Consider the following 21016-nt stretch of genomic DNA (forward strand, 5'->3'; position numbering starts at 1 on the left):
GATTTTAATTCAGTGAGATGTGTATTTAATTCCACTCCTGTTTTACTACCCCTATTCTTCTTATTCATACTTAGCCTATACTTTAATACTGGAAATAAGAGTAAACTTGTCTTTTAATTTCCCTCATATTATGATTGCTGCTAATAGTTATGGGACGGACAGTCAACTGGGAAAGGAAGATGCCTAAAGTGACCATCCTTGAATAACGTGTTACTTGTGTAAGATCGAAATTGAAGGATCGGGGGAGATAACCCTTAGCGCTGAGAGCGTTATAAAAACGAACAGCGCAGTGATTTTCAAAATGTTTTTCTTCTAGTTTCAACCACTTCAGAAAACCATCTTCCTGGAGACCCACTTTCCGACTCCCAATTCCACACCTTCCCTGAAGCAACGACAGGAGCTGGCCGGGCTCCACGCAAAAGGAATTTTGCAACGGTACTCGTGAGACAAGATTAAACTCGCGTTAGCGCAATGGGTGTTGCAAATACGGGATTTCTTTGTTCTCCCTGGTTACAGGCCCTCCTATTTGTCAGCACTGAATTTCTCCTCTTTGCCTACAACCCGCAGCCCCAGCGCTCCGTCCTCTCCCGCTGGCTGAGCCGGGGGCAACGGCCGGGAGCCGCGGGCGCTGAGAGACCTGGACGGGCGGCTAAGCGTCCGCCCTTCTCCCCGGCACGGGAGCGGCCGGCGGCCACGCTGCAGCGCCCTGCGCGGAACCACTGTGGCATGGGAATGGGCTGATCCGAACCCACGGCCCCGGGCCGGTTCCGTGCCCCCCGCCCGCGGCTTAGCCTTCCCTCAGAGTAAGAAGAGTCGCGCGCCGCCGTACCCACTCCCAGTTAGCCCGCTTGCCTGAGACTGCCGCCCGGGCCCGGGCCAATCCCTGGACGGGGCGGGGTCTCGTTAAATCCCGCCCTGCAGCTGCGGTCGTTGGGGGCGTGGCTTGTGACGGCAGGGAGGAGAGTAACGCGGGAGCGCTTGGGGCCGAGAGTTCGCGGCAGTGGGCGCGGGCTCGGGCGCGAGCCGGGTCCTAAGGTCGCGCGGGCGAGAGTGCACTTGCCCGGGCGGCCGCGTGAGGTGTGTGGCGCGCGCCGCGCCGGCCAGCCAGCCCCGCTTTCCATCGCGTCCCTCGGGTGTGGGGCGGCCACTTTCCCACCCAGCCGCCGCAGCAGCAGCAAAGAGCATGTCCTCGAGTAGGGCCAAGAAAGTGAAGATGGCCACCAAGTCCTGCCCGGAGTGCGACCAGCAGGTGAGACCTCGGCTGGGCAAGGGGCACCAAGCCTGCCCCCTTCCACCCATTAACTGAGCCTGCCCCGTTCAGCCCCCCTGTAAGGGAGAAGCCCGCGCAGTGCTGCTTTCCTCATCCCAAACCTCTGCAGCACCCTACACATGTCCATCAGGGGGTTGGCAGGGGAAGAGAGAGACTCACCTTTGCAATCCCCCCTCGCCTCCATTATTTAATAAAACACCCTTCAGGACAGATGCGTTTATAACTGCAGCACTTTAGGATTTACAAGGTTGTTTTGGGAAGGGGCATGCCGCTACTTTGCTATTTATCTGGAGTGTTGTGCTCTGGGAGCTGAGAAAAGTGCCTCTGAGGAGACCCGAGGAGAGCTGGGGGACACAGAGTGAGGTCCGGGAACAGAGCTTTTAAAAATAACCCAGAACTTTTTTTTTTTTTTTTTTGCACTGTGCATCCACTTACAAAATGGGATTCTGTTTGTCTGATGAGGTCCAAGTCACTCAGTATGAAAAAGTTAGTAACACAGTGCAGCTTAGGTGGTAGGAGAAGGGATTCTGATACTCCATGCATCTGATGAAGTGGGTTCTAGCCCACGAAAGCTTACGCCCAAATAAAGTTGTTAGTCTGTAAGGTGCCACAAGGACTCCTTGTTGTTTTCACAAGAACCTGGTTCACCTTTCTTAACGGAAGTCTGATTTATTAATCAGTAATTGCTTCTAACCTCATAATTCATCATCATTCAAGAATCCCATTGAAAGTCTGCTTTGCCCTCTCCTTGCATGGCACAGAGCATGTTCAATGTGCTTATCCTGACTTACCTCTTATCTAGTTGGACAAGGTTCAGAAGGTCACAGCCCTTTTCCACGCTGCTTCCACTTGTCTTAAGACTGGTCGCTTTGTGTGATGTGTTCCACAACAAGGACTTCCTCACTAAATATAATGTTTTTAATGTTCTCTGTTGCTTCTGTCCACTCTCCAGTTCTTGATAGTTAGAGTAGTCATCTCTTGACTTTCTGAGTTAAAACGTTGACTGGATGTTGAACCTTTGCAAAGTTAATTCAGGAAGTTTGTGGCCCAGATGCATTCAGTTATGAAAAAGATGAGCTAGCTTCCTGAGTTTAAAATAAACTCACTTCTAAATGGTGCTTAATTTTGAGCCAGTGTTTTACTGCAATATGGCCTTCGCCTTTCTAGTCTTTATCTGGAATATAATCTGAACGTTTGGAAATATTGATTAGCATTATAGAGTTGTATTATGCAGAAGGTTTTTGTGAAGAATATATAATTATTTACACTTAAGATATTAGTAACTTTAAACAGTTTATTAACTGTACAAATACAGTTTTGCCTTTGGATGATTAATATTCTCAAATATGTGATACTGATTCAGTAGTTTTCTTTCCCTTTGCTGCAGTTTACCAGCTTGAGACCTTAATCAGAAGGATTTCTAGTGTAGTGTGACTCAAATCTGTAGGGAGTTTTGTGAGCTACTGCTCCACAAGTTGATCATCTGTTACTGGTGTATTGTCCTGGGGATGAATTGTATTGCAACAGCATTAAAAATTACATAGCAAAAATAATCAAATTGGATTATTACCATTTTATTTCTAACTAACTTGTCTTTGCTATTTACTGTTTACATAGTACTAATTTTGAACAATGAAAATGACTGGTCAGTTTCACTCTTTTGTAATCCACTGGCAAAAGGGTACAGCACTACAAGAGAATGTTTAAATAAAAATAATTTTTTTAACTTACTGAAAAATGTTTCTATTTCATATTAGATCCTATAAAACTCTAACCAGTTTATTTTTTAGGCCTGTATCAGACAGTGTCCTATTTTTATAAAGAAAAATAAAGAAAAATTTTAAATTGTTTGACAGTGAACTGTTGATTTGCTTATTCTTGCCTGGCTTCTACTTGCAATAGACTTACATTAGTTTTAAGGCATTTCAGTTCATCCACAAGACTTGTTTGGGAGGCTAGGCTTTTTGGGATATGCTTTCATATTTCTATCTTGACTTTAGTAAAGCTTTTGATACTGTCTCGCATGACCTTCTCAAACTAGGGAAATGCAACCTAGATGGAGCTACTATAAGGTGGGTGCAAAACTGGTTGGAAAACAGTTCCCAGAAAGTAGTTATCAGTGGGTCCCAGTCATGCTGGAAGGGCATAACAAGTGGGGTCCCGCAGGGATCAGATCTGGGTCTGGTTCTATTCAATGTCTTCATCAGTGATTTAGATAATGGCATAGAGAGTATACTTACAAAGTTTGCGGACGCTACCAAGATGAGAGGAGTTAGGATTAAAATTCAAAATGATCTGGACAAATTGGAGAAATGGTCTGAAGTAAATAGGATGAAATTCAATAAGGACAAATGCAAAGCACTCCATTTAGGAAGTAACAATCAGTTGCACACATACAAAATGGGAAATGATTGCCTAGGAAGGAGTACTGCAGAAAGGGATCTGGGGGTCATAGTGGTCCACAAGCCAAATATGAGTCAGCAGTGTAACACTGTTGCGCAAAAAAAAAAAAAGCAAACATCGTTCTCGGATGCATTAGCAGGATTTTTGTAAGCAAGACAAGAGAAGTAATTCTTCCGCTCTACTCCATGCTGATTAGGCCTCAACTGGAGTATTGTGTCCAGTTCTGGGCACCACATTTCAGGAAAAATGTGGACAAATTGGAGAAAGTCCACAAAGAGCAACAAAAATGATTAAAGGTCTAGAAAACATCACCTGTGAGGGAAGATTGAAAAAACTGGGTTTGTTTAGTCTGGAAAAGAGAAGACAGAGGGGACATAACAGTTTTCAAGTACATAAAAGGTTGCTACAAGGAGGAGAGAGAAGAATTTTTCTTCTTAACCTCGGAGGATAGGAGAAGAAGCAGTGGTCTTAAACTGTAGCAAGGGAGGTTTAGGTTGGACATTAGGAAAAACTTCCTAATTATCAGGGTGGTTAAGCACTGGAATAAATTGCCCAGGGAGGTTTTGGAATCTCCATCATTGGAGATTTTTAAGAGCAGGTTAGACAAACATCTCTCAGGAATGGGCTAGAATAATACTTAGTCCTGGCACCCGATATAAAAAATGGTTCAGCATCTGACATACCATTGTAGGTTGTCCTACAACACAGCCTCTAAGAAGACCAGGCTGTCCCGGACACCAAGTAACAGGATTGTTTACCTTTACACTAAGAAAGTTGGCAAGGCACAAAAGTCTGCATGTGGTGTGTGTCCAGGAAGACTTTGCAGTGTTCGTGCTGTGCGTCCTAAAGTCCTTATGAGGCTGTCAAAAACACAGAAGCATATTAGCAGAGCCTATGGCGGTTCCATGTGTGCTAAATGTGTCCGTGACAGAATCAAACAAGCTTTCCTTATTGAGGAGCGGAAGATTGTTGTGAAAGTGTTGAAGGCACAAGCACAGAGTCAGAAATCTAAGTGAATCGCTTTGTATGATCTGCCTAATAAATGAAACTTCAACTTTAAAAAAAAAAGTATGGGAGACTGGACTAGATGACCTCTCGAGGTCCCCTCCAGTCCTATGATTCTATGGGTCATGAGAGGTGAAATCAGAAAGTAACTGAAATACTTCTCTGATGGATTATATCTACTAAAGGACAACCTATCCTAAATGCTCAATTACTGAGGGACAATCTACACTGATTCCTATATTTGCTTTCTACAACCAACTCTATATAATTTTTCATGAGTGATGTACCTGAATATTTGGAGCATAATAGCTAAACTCTATTGTTAAATTTATTCACCTAAATTTGGGTTACTGCAGATTATGTACTTCTGACTATATAACATTATATTTTATGACTTTTAAACTAGATTTTGTACTAATCTAAGCACTACACCCAGATGTACAGACACTGTTTCCTTAACCTGTGTATTGTATAATTTTAACATTAGCTTTAATACAAAATTTTAATATGAGCATTGCTTGCAAATGCTGATATGTTCAACTTGGCATTATATTTTGTTTCTGGGAGAAGCAAGTAACATGCTCAATTGTCATCCTGGGTGATAAAAGAAGAAATTAAAATGAATAAAGGTATTTCAGTGTAAGACTTTTTGCGATCTAATATTGTTGGGGGCTTATGATGCTATAAGAGCAAGTAATTAATTTGTTTTTGTTTTTTTTGAAGGTCCTGCTAATCTAATTTCATTCTGCTTAAAGTAAATGGTATGCATGTCCAAATTGAATTTCTGTGCTAGGCTCTTCCTGCTGCTAGCCTGGAATTACATGCATATGTGCTGTCCCAGCCCAAAGGCTGCTAGTGTGGCCTGATTGTTTCTCAATGCTCCGGAACCCTTGTGCACACAGTAGAAGAAGCTAAATTCTTGCCTTCGCACCAATGGAACCCACAGCTTTATATGTAAGTGGCTAGGTTATATATTCCCCAGAATAGTCACCCATGGCTATCTGTCAGTCCTTCCATAGAGGAAGTTCTCATCTTGGGCAGTCAGTCTGTGCTACCAGTTCTCAACTACTCTCAGAACAGGGGTGTTGAGGTACATGCCCAGAATTCTGTGCTGCCAGTAATGTGCGTGTGGAACTTTTCATGGAAATAGTTTAAATTCAAACTCTTGAGGCGATTTAGTATATTGACTGCATACACCTTAAGTGTAAGAGCTTGCTTAGAACCACTCACCATATGTGGTGTTAAAACAAAATCAAACCCACATAGTTGAGTAAATCAGGGAGCCCAAGGCAAATAGCGTTAATAGGGTGAAACAAAGAACAGATTATTTTTTAATATTTGTTGTGCAAATGAATTAAATGAAAATTTGGCATAGAATAGTAGGTAGGGTATGGTCCAGCAAACTCTGACTATTATTGTGGGATAGATTCACTGCATATTATTAGTAAGCATTCACAGAATTTTAACCCATATTTTGCACTTTTATAGCACTTTCCTTTCAAAGATGTTGGAGCCCAGCATTTCTCTGAAAAGCAACTATGTAAAAATTCAACCTGTACTTATATTCAAAATCATCTAGTATCATTTTCCCTTTAAGCTCAACTCCCCGCCTCCCCCCCCCCCCCAAAAAAAAAAAAAAAGTCCTTTAGGCAGAGACTAAGTCTGAAAAGGTGAATATCAGAGAGATTGGAGTGATCAAAAGGAGAGTAGAATAGAAATCCTGTGCCACCTTAATTAACTTCAGATATCAATTCAGCTATATCTAAAAATAAATATATTATTTTGGTTCTTGGTATTGCAGCACAGTTATCAGACAATCAGCTTATTAAATGCAAACGCAATCTCTGGTAGGTTAGTCAGATTTTGGGGTGGGCCAAACCTTTTGTACAAAAAGTCTTTCCATTAAAGTTAAATCATCAATCTAAAAATCACACTTGCTCTGAATTTTTTTGCCTATTTCTCTTAATTGTGACACTTAAGATTACTATAATTGAACAATTATAGAAATTATTTTTTAAACTTTATGCATTTGACAGTATTTTCAGTATGGTCAGTATATCTTTTGTGTAATCAGTTTCCTTTTGTTTGTGTGGGTCTTTTATGCAATAATTTGTGAGAGACACTTTTGTAAAAGTGATTGGAAAATTACAAAAATTGGCAGAGGTACCGGTGGTAGAAGCAGCAACTGAAACTACTTAACTCTTTTGAAATTGTTTAGGTTTCAAGTTATCCATTTTACCACTCTTAGGCAGTATAACCGCTAGATACAATAGAAAAAAATTCTAATTTTCAATAACCATCTGATGCCGCCTTCTCAAAATTTGGTTACATGTGCAAAACAACAATTATAGCCAGCTATATCCTAATACCAAAGACTAGGTGAAAGCAAGTTTTGAGAATTATTTTTTGGGCTGGTGAAATAGTACTGGCTCAGTTGTCTCTAGAAGGATGGTATTCTTGAATACTTTGAATGTACGTTTTTTTTAAATTTCATATGAGGTTTCTCCTGATCAAAGTGTGAGGTATAAACAGAAGTGATCAATTACTAAGTCTAAATTACATAAAAAGAAAAGGAGTACTTGTGGCACCTTAGAGACTAACCAATTTATTTGAGCATGAGCTTTCGTGAGCTACAGCTCACTTCATCGGATGCATACAAATGCAACAATACCTCCTCCCACCCCACTCTCCTGCTGGTAATAGCTTATCTAAAGTAAAGGGCCCAACTTGATGATCACTTTAGATAAGCTATTACCAGCAGGAGAGTGGGGTGGGAGGAGGTATTGTTTCATGGTCTCTGTGTGTATAAAATGTCTTCTGCAGTTTCCACGGTATGCATCCGATGAAGTGAGCTGTAGCTCACGAAAGCTCATGCTCAAATAAATTGGTTAGTCTCTAAGGTGCCACAAGTACTCCTTTTCTTTTTGCAAATACAGACTAACACGGCTGTTACTCTGAAATCTAAATTACATGAGGATGATGATGCCCAAGAGTACAGCAAAGGAAACCAACTGCCACTTGGCCTCTAACAAGCTTAGACTAAGAAAGTTATTGTTTAAAAATAGCTATTTATGTAGGCTCTACGAAAAGATCAAATCTTGTGCTCCCTGTACTGGTTCTGCAACATTTGCAGCTATTCCAAGAGATGTGTTCCCCTTTGATGTGGCACATGAACAAGTAAGCAAAACAAGGACTTCCTGAATTTCACTTTTAAGTTTTAATAGAACTGCCTCGCAGTTGTCCGGATGAGATCAGATGTTGCACAATACAAAAGGATTAAAATTTGTATGAATATTTATTTGTAAACTTCTGGGACAGCTTTACAAAGAATGCAGCTTTTTAAAACTGGGTGGGTGGGTGGGTTAAATTAAAAAAAAAAAAAAAAAAAAAAGATGAAGAAAAGAAAAAGTACCTGCTAGAATTGTGTTCCTTTCAAAGAATAAAAAACTTAAATAATTGCCAGGTTTACTCAGAAAAATATGTGAGTTGTATGTAAAAATAATGCATGCCATTGATTCTGAGGTATTCCTCCGTTCCACACTTTTAATTTAAAAACATAACCAACTACGTTTTGAATGAGCGGCATGGCTTACTAGTTAAGTGAACTGTTTGTAGAATTGCACTGCATGCTTCAAGTTTGGTAATGAAAAAATGCTTTTCTTAAATGTGATGTCCTTATAAACGTGTGAAGCAAAGCACAGAAAATGTAGCTGTGCTACAGAAAGCAATAACACAGTTTGTGTGGCCTGTGTAGCGGGAGAATTCTTTGTATGGACCAGCAGTTTGGTTATGGCATTTTGTTCTTCTGTTAGAAGCACACTGAAATTGGTTTCCTGTGCATCAGGTAAAGTATAAACAGTAAATACTTTCATTATTGCATGGTTTTAGGAAACAGCAGCGAACGTGAAGAGATTTGTCTCGATGTTTTTGACATGTTCATGTTTTTGTTTTTTTCTTTTGTGTGGTATCCTGCGTTAACACTGTTTTATTTGAACGTTAATTTCTTCCAAATCTTTTTAGTTTCCTCTGTGTTTTTTAGTCCTTTGCATAACTTTGTCTTGATACCGATCTAATCAAAGCAGCACAATGCACTCCTGATTGACTCCTAAAGCCATGATTTGCAACATGTTTAATGTAGATGATGTGCTTTGGTAACTTTTTCTGTTCTTTTTTAATTGCTGAAGGAAAGAATTTTTGTTAACATTTTTTTAATAAGGAAGGAATACACTACTGTCCTTGTAGCTGTAAGCATTCTAGAATTTTCCCATATCGTTCTAAATTCTTCCATATTGCAAGTATTCAGCTGGATGGGGTAGTGCTGGGTTTCCTCTACTTACTATGAAACAGCATGGATAAAAATCAATTATTTTTTTTTAAATCGGATTTTTTTATATAAATCCGATTTTTTGATAAAATACTTTTTGAGGAAAAAACCTATCTAAACATAGTTTTAATTAAAATACATTATAGCGCAAAGGTATCTAATCATAAAATAGGGATCATAAATTCTAATTCTATAGTATCAGGCAATATAATCATGTAATGTTTAAGAAAAGTTTTGTAAATGAGTTCCAATAGTTCATGGATTAGGGACCCAATCTTATGGGGCTCCAGGGGCTTCTGTATAGATTATTTAGGTTAATCTTTCTATCTACCCAATGGGACTCAGTGCTCAGTCTAGAAGATACCATCAGAGATGCTTAGTTTTGCAGTTCTCAAACTGGATTTGTGTCTCCAGAGATAACATGCTTGTTAACAGAAAAAATGTTTTGAAATAAATAATATATAGAGGTGAGAAATAACAGACCTCAACCCTATTGTCCCTCTGCAAATTTGTGTACACAGATTCAATCCCCTACCTCTCTCTAAAAGTGCTAAATTTCAAAGTTCAATGAATAGAAGATTATTGGGGGCGGAATAGATCTGGACAAGGAGAAGATAAATGTGAGAAGGGAGGGACAGGCAGTAGAAACAAAAGTGAAACTGTTTGAACAGCATATTCCAGAAGTCATGAAGACTACACTCAGAAAGACCTCAAATGATTTGAGATCTACCATACCATTCTCTCACTAGAAGGGTAAACCTATAATGGCAGCAGGCTGTAAAAGAGACCCAATTTGGGAATAAGAACCATTCAAGAAATATATGTTTGCTGATGATCTTTTAAAAAAAGTCACACCAGTGAACTGGTGGAAGTCACTTAAGCAGTGGATTCAGAGACAGTGGGTTCAGAGACGGTTGAAGTGATGATCTCACTTTTAACAGCAGTAGCGTCTTCTGCCAGTGTAGAAAGAGAGAATATTTTCTTCCTTTGGACTAATTCATTCATCCAAATTGAGAAATCATTTGGGACCTGAAAAAGCAGGAAAGCTTGTTTTTCTTTTCCAGATTATGAACAAACAGAAAAATGAAGGTGAAGACAACTGAGTTAGCTGCGGAAGCCAATATTTTACGTTTTTCATGTTGACCTGGCTTACATAGTTGATTTGATTTTTTTTTTCAATATTTCATTTAACTCTTTTAGTTAAAAACAATTTTAACAAATACAAACCTGATTTTAAAAAACTTGAATGTTTAACTAAATTCAACCATTCATATGCTTGGTTTGTTAAAATATTATATGTTTGCTGTGGAAGAAAAAAATTCAGAATACATAACGTTGTTTTAGTTAAATGAAACAATTTAAATGTCTGTCTGGTGGTGATCTCCTCCTAATACAGCATGGCAAGAAAATCCTCCAAATATTAATGATTAACCTGTTGAATAGTTCATCTCCCAATGACTTCATAAATATCTGCTTCAGTTACCTTTGGTAAATGAAATAACGAAACAATCATTCATTTTCTGATATTGCTGTAAAACTAATCTGAAAAGTTTTCAAAATAAATCACTTTAAAAATGTATAGTGTGTACCTTCTACAAATGAAACCACATCTATCTCTGAGTTGTGAAGAATATGTATTAAAGTTATAACTACCAACAAGAATGCACTTTTATGTAGAAAGCCATTATTAAATCAAGTCTTCCTGACTAGTGATTTAAATCAAATCCACCGTTATGAAACTTTATGAAATGCACAATAACACGGAATACTGTTTGGGGTATAAACAAAATGTGAAGAATATCTTGGAGGTCACATGTGCCTTGTATTTGGGATTTTTTTTCTTAACGGAGGAACTCTTGTGATATTTCAAAACCTTATTTTCCCCACTTTCTTTCAGGTTCCTGTTGCATGCAAATCGTGCCCTTGTGGCTACATATTTATTAGTCGAAAGCTCTTGCATGCCAAACGTGCTGAGAAATCACCACCCACTGCAGGTAAATCTTACTGAGGGGCTTTCCCTTTCATATTTCTACTGTGGGGGAAAAAAAAATGAAGAGCATGTGGCCTCCTGTATTATAAACTTGGACTTTTGTCCGTTCTTCTTTCCTTTACACTGGGGCAAGGCAGACTTTGAATATAAGTTAATCTTTCACAAACTGTGAAAGACAAAAGGTGGTGTTTTTGCAGCCTTCCTTCCTGTGTACGGGTGGTAGTGACATATTATTCATTAAAAAGAAAAGGAGTACTTGTGGCACCTTAGAGACTAACCAATTTATTTGAGCATAAGCTTTCAGATGAAGTGAACTGAGCTTCACATCGGATGAAGTGAGCTGTAGCTCACAAAAGCTTATGCTCAAATAAATTGGTTAGTCTCTAAGGTGCCACAAGTACTCCTTTTCTTTTTGCGAATACAGACTAACACGGCTGCTACTCTGAAACGTGCCATTTTATTCATTGTTTATCTGTTAGCTGCTTACTTATTCACCATGCAAATATACTCCCTATGGAAAGCTTTCTGTTAATCCTACTTAGAAGATAAATGTCTAGAGAAGCCAGATTTCATAGCACTCAATGACTGAAGTTGTTTTATTCAAAAGTAAATTCCTATTTTTTTTTTAATGAGCTGCATTGAATTTATTAACTCAGTTCTGAAATAGCAGAATGTCATTTAATGCTTTGTATAACAAATGTATTTTGGAAGCTCTTAACCTAAAAGCTACTTAAGATGTTATTTTTAAAGTATGCAGTAAAATAAAAAAATGTATTTTCTCAAATTCGAGGCTCTGTTGATGTATATGCAAAGGAATCGGTTGGATATGCTTTCTAGCATGATTCATGTTCTCCTTTATGTTCTTTATTAATGGTTTGTCTACCAGTAATAGGACATTAGTCAGAATAAATCCCCTTCAGGGAAGATCCCCAAAAAATCTGATTTTAAAATTGTAGAAGTTCTTCACTTACAAGGTTTACATGATCAGATTAGAGAGTTTTTTTAATTTAATCTGAAGAGAAAATGTTCCAATTGTGAGTTTCAGGAAAATATAAAGTGGTGATGTCAGACATGTTGGTTCTTGCAAGCTGGAGGCAGTGTGGGAATGACTGTGGAACTTGTTTTGGAAGGTGTGATTGGTGTTTTTTCCATTGTTTAGCTAGTGGTTGATAAAATGAAACTAGTTACCAACCCAGTTAGATACGTTAAAGGGTTTATTATGATTATGCAAGGCTCTTGTGTAATTACAGTGGGAAAGTGAATATATCTGGCTCTCCTGTCTAATATATTCACAAGCTATGTCCTGCCATCTAGTTGTGGCATATGTCCAGTCTACAGTAAATTGGGAGGTGGGACGAAAGGAAAGTAGTAGAATGACATCCAACAGGTAAATACCAAAAACTCTCGGGTGCAAAATTTGGAAGCTTTTTCCCAAAACTAGCATGTGAAAAGTGTGAAGGCAGCCTGGTTAAGGCTGTGTACACACTACAGCTTAAGTCGGTGTAAGTTCTGTCACTAAGAAGTGTGAATAAGCCACCCCCATGAGTGACGTAAGTTACACTGACCTAAGCACCGGTGTGGACAGCGCTATGTTGGCGGGAGAGCTTCTCCCGCCAACATAGTTACCACCACTCACGGGGGCTGGAGTAATTAAGTTGACAGGAGAGCTCTCTCCCATCCGCTGAGAGCGTCTGCACTAGCAGTGCCACTGTAAGCTCTGAAGTGTAGCCATAGCCCATGTCTGTACAGCCCCTAACAGAATGGGTCCTGATGGTAGTTGGAGCCTCTAGGTGCTGCTGTCGTAAATACTGAGTGTACAGTTGAATTGGTGTCTTATGTTGAATTGTATAATATGAGAATGGTTTCAGGAGTGATGGCAAAACAAAACAAAAAATGAAGATTTAGTGTTTGCCTCTTTATCCATGTCTTAATAGTAATTGGGAACACCTGGAATGAAAGCAGTGACTTTCAGTACATCAGAAGTGATACATCAGGAACATTTTAAAATTGTGATCTGTGCAGTTAGTTTCACTGACTTAAGAACTAAGCATTTCCTATGCACTGTGTTGCTAATAGATGCTCCTTATTTATTGCAAAATGCTACATAAATGTCGTCATAATTAAGACTTGATCTTTGTGATGAAAAAAAAATGGGGTATGTCTGTGACTTTGCCTAAAACAACTTGCTCAACTCTCAGCTCAGCGGATGGTGTGCAGATGCAGTCGAGTGTTGTGAACTGCTTGAGAGGTTACTACTGTGCAGGCAACTAATCATTCTTGTTAAGAGATGTAAGGGAAGAGGTGGGGTGGGGAAAGTGCTGAGACTGAGTAACTACAAAGACATGAAAGCAACCCTAAAACATTTTCTTTATTCATTTATACAGAAAACAAGAGTGAGGCCAAAAGGAGACGAACAGAGAGAGTTAAGCGAGAGAAGATAAATTCTGCAGTAAATAAAGACTTAGAAAACAGAAAAAGGTCCAGATCTAACAGCCATTCAGATCATAGCAGACGGGGACGAGGAAGACCTAAGAGTGCCTCAGCCAAAAAGTATGAGGAAGAAAGAGGTATGAGAATTAGAAAACCTATTTGGGGAAAGTTATTTTTGGTTTTGGGGTTTTTTTTTTTTTAATGGCGTGCTGTCATTAATCCAACTGGTGACATGTTTTAGGCTTTGTCTACACTGCACTTTCATTGTTAAAACTTTTGTCACTCAGAGGTGTGAAAAAAACCGACCCCGCACGACAAAAGCTTTAACAACTAAAAGCTTTGGTATGGACAGTGCTTCGGCAGCGGGAGACGCTCTCCTGGTTTCAAAGCTACTGCCCCTCTCTTGGGGTGGTTTTATTTTGTCGCTGGGAGCAACAAAGAGTGGCTACACTGCTCACCTTACAATGGCGTGGCTGCAGTGGCACAGCCATGCCGTTATCAGATGTGCAGTGTAGACATAGCCTTAGTTAAATAGTGGAGTCTCTGTAACTTGAAGTCTTTAAATCATGATTTGAGGACTTCAGTAACTCAGCTGGGGTTGGGATCTATTACAGGAGTGGGTGGGTGAGGTTCTGTGGCCTGCTGCAATGTGCAGGAGGTCAAACTAGATGATCGTGATAGTCCCTTGTGACCTTAACGTCTGTGAGCAGGAAGAAAAAATGTCTCATGCTGTAGTGACTTGTTAGTTTTTCTATCCAGACCAACACTTGGGTAATGTTGTTTATGGCAAGGCTAACTCATTTCCTTCAGAGAAGCAAGAACTGTTGCAAACATCTGCTTCTGATAAGATCCAGTGGTCCTTCATAGGCTTCTAGGCTTAAGCAGATTGTCTGCAGGGGTCAGAGAGGATTTCCTTATTCCTGCTGTCTCCATGATGAACCTTTACACAGCTGACCACATGGATTCATTTTTCTGTGAAGCAGCCAGTGTCAGTCACTGCTAGAAGTAGGATACTAGGCTATGTCAGAGATTCTCACACTCTTTAATAATGAGAGTGTATGTTAAGTATCTCACAACTAGTTCTCTTCAGATGCTCTTGGTTCACATGGTACTTCAGACAAGATAGGGATGCTCCAAATGAGGGTGCCAAAGGAATTGGTGTTACGATTTTATAGTTTTCTTGCGTTTGAGGAAAACACATACCAACTCGTTATTTGCTGCAGTCACAAACTAGGGTGCTCTGATTAATTGTCAAAGAAAATAATTAATACAGTCAGGATTGCTAAGGAGCAATTGGACAGAAATAGCAAGAGCTTCTTGACAAACTATTATGACCTGTCTTATATTATATTTCTGGTAATAATAGTAATAGAGGGTGGGGGTTTTCAAAAGTGGTCACTTGGGAGCACAAGTCCTGTTGTCTTCTAATGAAATTAATGCTCCTAAGTAACTTATGCAGCTTTGAAAAAACCACCCTCAATTTATCTTGTTGGATCTGTCCTGGTCTCGATGCTTAACAACACTGTAAGACATCAAATATGCACATCTCTAAGTACTTCTCAGCCCTTTACTGTGCAGCTTTGTGGCTGTGCCTCTTGGAACTGCTGGTACCAAGAGCCTGTTGGCGTTTCATTTACCTTTTATTTTTAGAGGATTTCAATTGGGCCATAAACACTTCATCCTGATGTTGTACCAATAAATTAAAAATCAGCAGGATCTTATTAAAGGGAAAAAGGCAAAATACCACATTTATTGTGAATACAGAAAGAATCATAGTAAGCAGTTAGTTACAGCTATAACATTCCATTCAATCTCATATTTATTCACACATTCACACACACACACACACACAGAGGTTCTGCAAGGTTGTCATCATAGTTACCAGTTAGTTATAGCTATAACATTCCATTCAATCTCATATTTATTCACACATTCACACATACACACACACACAGGTTCTGCAAGGTTGTCATCATAGTTACCAGCCTTAGAGTTGCTCATGCCAAGCCACTGGCCAGGTGGCCTGGACATGAGGAGGGAGCAGGGCCTTGTCAGATGCTCATCTGATGCTCCTGGAAGTTGGTTTGCAGAATCAGACCCCAAAGTTCTCACTTTTTAAGAGTCTATTTTTATAGGAATTTCTTCCTATGCCAGTCTATGGGAATTGCTTCATCATGCTGTTGCTGAATCAATCAGCAGATAGCACATTCCTGACGGCTCCAAGAAGTTATCTTGTTCTTTGGTTCTCCCATTCTTGAGGCTGTTGGGTGGATTCCAGTCTGCCCTCCGGGGGTCCTCTGGTTATTTCCACTTGACGCCTTCTTCAGCCGATGGACACTGGATTCTTAGGCTGGCACCTCCCTGATCATTCAGTTGTTATCCACACCAAGCATCCGTCCACATACATCCTCTATCTCTATTTTAATCACAATTGTTAATACAACAAAAGGGCGGGGAGTCTCTGGGTGCTGTTTCTGTTGTTAGAGTATTGCTTTGAGTCTCTGTGAATTGCTTTGAGAACAGATTCTGTCTTAGAATGTACTAACACAATTAGCAGCTTGCAAGTTTCACACATAGAGGGAGAGAAACAGTACCAAAACCCAAGAGACCTCTTAATTAGTAATACCCTGGAATTTAAACTATGGGGAATCAAACTCATTTGTGATTTTAATACAGAACTTCTTTAATATGATCCAACACTGAAGCTTGGCGTACAAATATGAGGATTTGGGAAGAAAGAGCAAGTTTCCCCTTACATGTTTTAGAACATCCAGAACTTTCATTTAACGTTACTGGAGTGTAAAAAGCACTTTTGGAAGCTTACCATGCTGGGGCTGCTGTTCTGTGCTGTTGTAACTTCAAAATCTTATGTCATCTGTGGGGGGAAAAAAAAGTGGTATTAGTCCATATTATGCAATAGGCCCTTTTAGGTCTTTTTTTTTTTTTTTATTCCTTATCCAAAACTCACTGGAATTTTGGTTCTAGAAATGGCAGGGCCATTTCTTGTGCTTGAGGAGAACACATTGCTAGACCCTGCAAAGGGTGTGTGTTGCTGTTTCTTTTATATGTATTTCTTGAGCATTTAAAAAATCTTTTCTGATTGCTGCTGAGGTGGTGTGCTAGGCCCTACACAGTTTTGACCCTTCACTATAAGATCACTGTTTGCTAGGACAGAGTTCTCTTTATTTTGGTGTGCTGAAATTTTGATGTGTGTAATTTTCCATTTTGGCAGCAAAGGATTTCTTCTCATTTCTGGTGTCTTACAAAAATAGTTGTGCATACCTGCAGAGAAGTCTCAAGTGTGAATAATAGAGAACTGAGTCAGACTGTCTTCAGATGAGGAAGGTTTTAATAGGATATCAAATTGTTTTTTCTAAATCAGAGGCTGTACGTAGCATGTAGGAAAAGGTCAACCAACTATAAAATGTTCAATAGTTGCTGGTGAGAAGGATGAAACTGTAGTAAGAATGGCTATAAGTTACAAGTTCTGCATTGATGATTGATACTGCTTCATAGTAGAATCATCTGGCAATGTTTTTCAATATGTTCTTCAAAATTGTATTTCCATTGGAATAGCTATTCATTTGAAAACATCTTGGAAAAAATGTTCACTTGGTTAAGAAGCCTGTAAATAAATGAGAGTAATTTTGTAAAATTAATTTTTTAATCATTGGAATTCCAAGTGAATGTTCATGGTGAAAAGGGAGTACTTCAAATACATTTTATTTTGAATACATTGAATCTCCTGCCATGCTTAGCAAAAAGGAGTTGGAGGAAACTCAGAAACACTTCTTTGAAGATGTTAACAATTTTGGATGGCTGAGCTTGTTTGGGTTAGAGTAGCGTGAAACAGGTAAAAAGATGGCTGCAAGCTAGAAGTATTTCATACAGAATAATTAGCACTTACAATGCTTTCTTCTGGAACAAAAAGAAAAGGAGTACTTGTGGCACCTTAGAGACTAACAGATTTATTTGAGCATAAGCTTTCGTGAGCTACAGCTCACTTCATCGGAAGTGAAAGCTTATGCTCAAATTTGTTAGGTTTCAGAGTAGCAGCCAGTTAGTCTGTATTTGCAAAAAGAAAAGGAGTATTTGTGGCACCTTAGAGACTAACAAATTTATTTGAGCATAAGCTTTTGTGAGCTACAGCTCACTTCACTCTGGTTCTTAGCTCCTGACTTCAAGCTGAATGCAGCAGATGGTACTGCATCTCACCTCACCAGGGATCCAGCTACAGTGATTTGTATTCCCAAGATTGAATGTGGTTTTGAATTCTAGTACTTAACTAAAACAATCTTCTCATAGCTTTGCATTAGAACATCTGTGCTGGCTTTTGATATTCCAAGTACCTCACTAAGCAAGCTGCTGTGTAGTGAAACATGGGAAGCATAGTTGCGTAGGTGCTTTGAGGTTGGTAAATAGCTTTCAACAGACTTTAATGTTGAGCCATTGAGTGGGGAGAAAAGACCAGAAAGGCCAAGTCTTTAATCCTGGTGTTTAAGGATTTGCTCGCTCTGTCATTTCACCATGAACTTAAATCAGCAAATGGTCCCAGACTGAAATCTAAATACTGAGTGTGTCTGGACACCATTATATACTTACAGGGACACTGATAGGTTAAAATAAGCCAAACTTTTAAGCCCATGCAGTGGTGATCCCCCTTATCTGTGAGCCCCATTCCCAGTCCTCTGGAAAGACCCAGGTGAGGGAGTGCTTTGAGGGGGTGAAGATAGGGGATCCGTGCGGATTCCCTCATGGAGTGCTAGACTACCCATGTATGCTCTCCTTCCTGCAATGCATGTTAGCCCCTGCTCAGCCTCACTTAGCCCTTTCTGGCTAGTTGACAAAAAAAAGCTGATGAAAGAGCTTCTGTAATGCTGGGCAGTTATCAAGGAGGAGCTCAGGGGATAGACTGGGTGGGTGGGGTGCTGAATTAAAAGAGGTGGCTGTGACAAAGCTTCGTTTTATGGACCTTATGTGTGCCATAGGAGAGCCTTGCAAGGTTGGAGTGCTGCAGCAGGTGAGCTCCTTGATGGCTCACTCTTGCACTTAAGTGACCCACCTGCAGCCCCCTCCACTCTCAGTTGGCTTGTCTGGATGAAGCAGGCTCCCTGGGGTATTAACATGTCCCATGTCAGGAAAAGTCTAGTGTTCCTGAAGTACCAGAAGTCTGAAACCCCTAATGGGGCTTTGAGTCATGAGTTCTGGGTTCTTCTCTTGGCTCTGCCACTAATCTGCTCAGTGATCTTGGACAATTTACTTAACCTTTCAGAATCTCACTCTCCTACCTATACTATAGGGAAAGGACTACCCTACTTCTTACAGGTGTTGAAACCTTCATTTTGTAATACATCATTTATGTCCTCTCAGAAAGGTGCTATTTAAATGTAACATGTAGAGAGTTGTCTTTCACCTGGAGGAAGAAGCATTAGGCAGCATTAACTACTCTCTCATTTGTGTGTTAGGAATCATTCATATGATGTTAGGCTGAGTCATCTTTTCTTGTCACTGAAGAATAGGCATTTGTGTCATATTTTCAGACTGTTGATTCAGTGACTTCTTTTCCCTGATGGGAGCTGCTTATCTTTAATACCACTTTTCAATACTAATATGTTGTCCCATATAACAGTAATTTAGTATCTGTGTAATTTATATACAAACTTCTGATACAGGAGCTGGAGAAAAGCTTTTGTTTCATAGTGACTTTTCTTCTTCTTCTTCTACAGAGAAACAAGAAAAAGAAGTTGACATGTATGCTAACCTTTCAGATGAAAAGGCTTTCGTGTTTTCAGTGGCCTTGGCGGAAATAAACAGAAAAATTATCAATCAAAGACTTATTCTCTAACTCACCACATAATCTGACTTTGTTGTATGCAGTGTGGCTAGCATATTTTCAAGGTGTCATGGACTCCCGGGAGGCATATTGTCTTCATCAAGCAGGACCATAGCTTTTCCCTGTTAAAACTGTGCTGCTGTTTTGGAGCTCACAGACTTCTGTGTGTCTACACATCAGCAAGAAGCAACGTTGTCAACATTTGAGTTCTTTATGCCTTGGAGACTAATGCTCGATGAACGCACAGAGAGAATGCACCATTTCCAGAGCACTTCGTTAGATTTGCTGCCCAGAAATGCAATATTTTAAATACTTTCTGAAAGAATGATTTTCTTTTTAGAACTAAATATATTTCAGATTTTTCAACTATATTACAGTTTACATATGTATAGTTCATCTAACCTTTTAATAAATTGATATTCTGATATTTTATTGAATTGGAAATTAAGTACATTTGTAACAGGACTTATTTAAGGTGTCTTGATCTTATTTTCCTTTTAATTTAAGAACGGTTATTCATTTTGAAGATGGTTGTGGACAGTATTTTGATCAGTGGTTCTGGTTCTTCATTTTATAGATGTGATATAGTGGGGATAAGCATGGAAGCAAAGCAGTTCCTTTTTTAGGATCACCTTGCGTGGTGACTCATGTTCCATGGGAACTCTCCTTAGTACGGAGTTCGCTTTATATAGTATTTTCTTTTTATCCCAGATATGCCTTTCTGAGCCAGACTCCTTAAATTTAGCAGAGTCAAGCAGCTGAAGTCCTAAAGTAACCATTTTGCACCTGGTAGCTGCCAGCTGCATCTCCTTCAGTTAGTAATGATCCATCAGAGCCTTCCCAAAAATGAGGGGACAAAGGGCCAGGTGCCCTGGAGGCCCTGCCCCCACCTGAGGCCTCACCCCGCCCCTCCTCTTCTCCCAGAGGCCACAGTGGGACCAGGAAGCCTCCCCTGCCCGGGGTGGGGCCAAAAGCAGTCCACTGCTCGTGTCCCAGCCCTCCAAGACCCCCGCCCCAGGGCAGGTGGAGGGACCCAGGCTCCCCACAGGTGCCTGTGTGGTTCTCCCTGACCCGGCTCTGGCTGCAGCACAGGGCCTTGGAGCTGCAGCCTGGCTGTAAGAGCTGCACGGGTAGCTGAGGGGAGCCAGTGCGGAGTTGCAGACCCTCCATCTACACCTGTCCTGGACCGGGCGGGGAGCCCTGAGGACAGGGACATAGGCCAGGGGTTGCTTTCAGTCCCCTTGCACCGCAAGGAGGTAGAGGGTCCGTGTGGCTCCCACAACTGCCCAGGCTTCCCAGCCAGGCTCCATCAGCTGCTGGCCTGGTCAGGGGGTTAGGCCTCGGGGGAGGGGGAGGGGCAAGTGAAGCAGGCAGGGTCTGCCATGGGGGGAAAAGTGAACAGGCCAGATCTGTCCACTTTTAAAAAGTGGGAGGGCTACGGCCCCCTGGTCTCCTCCACCCCCCCGTTTCAGCACCACTGTAAGGATCTTCCCACCCTTTCCCTTTTCTTATTATTTCTAAGGAGAGAACATAGGTTTTTCTATGGTGCAGGCAAACCACTAGATTCTCTTTAGTTTGTATTTCTAGAAAGAACAGAGACAAGGTGGGTGAGGTTATCTTCTGTTGGACCAACAGAAGTTGGTCCAATAAAAGATATTACCTCACTCACCTTGTATGTCTTAATATCTTGGGACTAACACAGCTACAGCAACACTGAGGACTAGAATGAACAGTCACTCTGCTATCTTAAGCTGGTACCTG

General features: G+C 40.3%; 1 protein-coding gene and 1 pseudogene across 2 annotated transcripts; both read left to right on the top strand.

Moving 5' to 3' along the window:
- The first annotated feature begins 962 nt into the window (after window positions 1-962).
- C12H16orf87 (chromosome 12 C16orf87 homolog) lies at window positions 963-20582 on the top strand. Of its 2 annotated transcripts, XM_074968674.1 has the most exons (5): window positions 963-1249; window positions 5402-5632; window positions 10900-10996; window positions 13377-13559; window positions 19149-20582. In XM_074968674.1, the coding sequence occupies exons 2-5, from the start codon at window positions 5612-5614 to the stop codon at window positions 19265-19267; spliced, it is 420 nt and encodes a 139-aa protein (XP_074824775.1). In that variant the 5' UTR covers window positions 963-1249; window positions 5402-5611; the 3' UTR covers window positions 19268-20582. The 2 variants fall into 2 exon arrangements, with proteins under 2 accessions (XP_074824775.1, XP_074824776.1); XM_074968675.1 differs by lacking the exon at window positions 5402-5632 and having other exon boundaries at window positions 975-1249; window positions 19149-19568.
- Window positions 3150-4689, top strand: LOC141996846 (large ribosomal subunit protein eL34 pseudogene; annotated as a pseudogene).
- Window positions 20583-21016: the final 434 nt, after the last annotated feature.

Source organism: Natator depressus, chromosome 12 (genome assembly GCF_965152275.1).
Source record: "Natator depressus isolate rNatDep1 chromosome 12, rNatDep2.hap1, whole genome shotgun sequence".
NCBI classification, from domain to species: Eukaryota; Metazoa; Chordata; order Testudines; family Cheloniidae; genus Natator; species Natator depressus.

Coding starts and splice junctions, on each gene's coding strand:
- C12H16orf87 (XM_074968675.1), top strand. CDS start 1,184: ATGTCCTCGAGTAGGGCCAAGAAAGTGAAGATGGCCACCAAGTCCTGC. Junction 1,250..10,899: donor GCCCGGAGTGCGACCAGCAG/GTGAGACCTCGG, acceptor ACTTTCTTTCAG/GTTCCTGTTGCATGCAAATC. Junction 13,560..19,148: donor AAAGTATGAGGAAGAAAGAG/GTATGAGAATTA, acceptor CTTCTTCTACAG/AGAAACAAGAAAAAGAAGTT.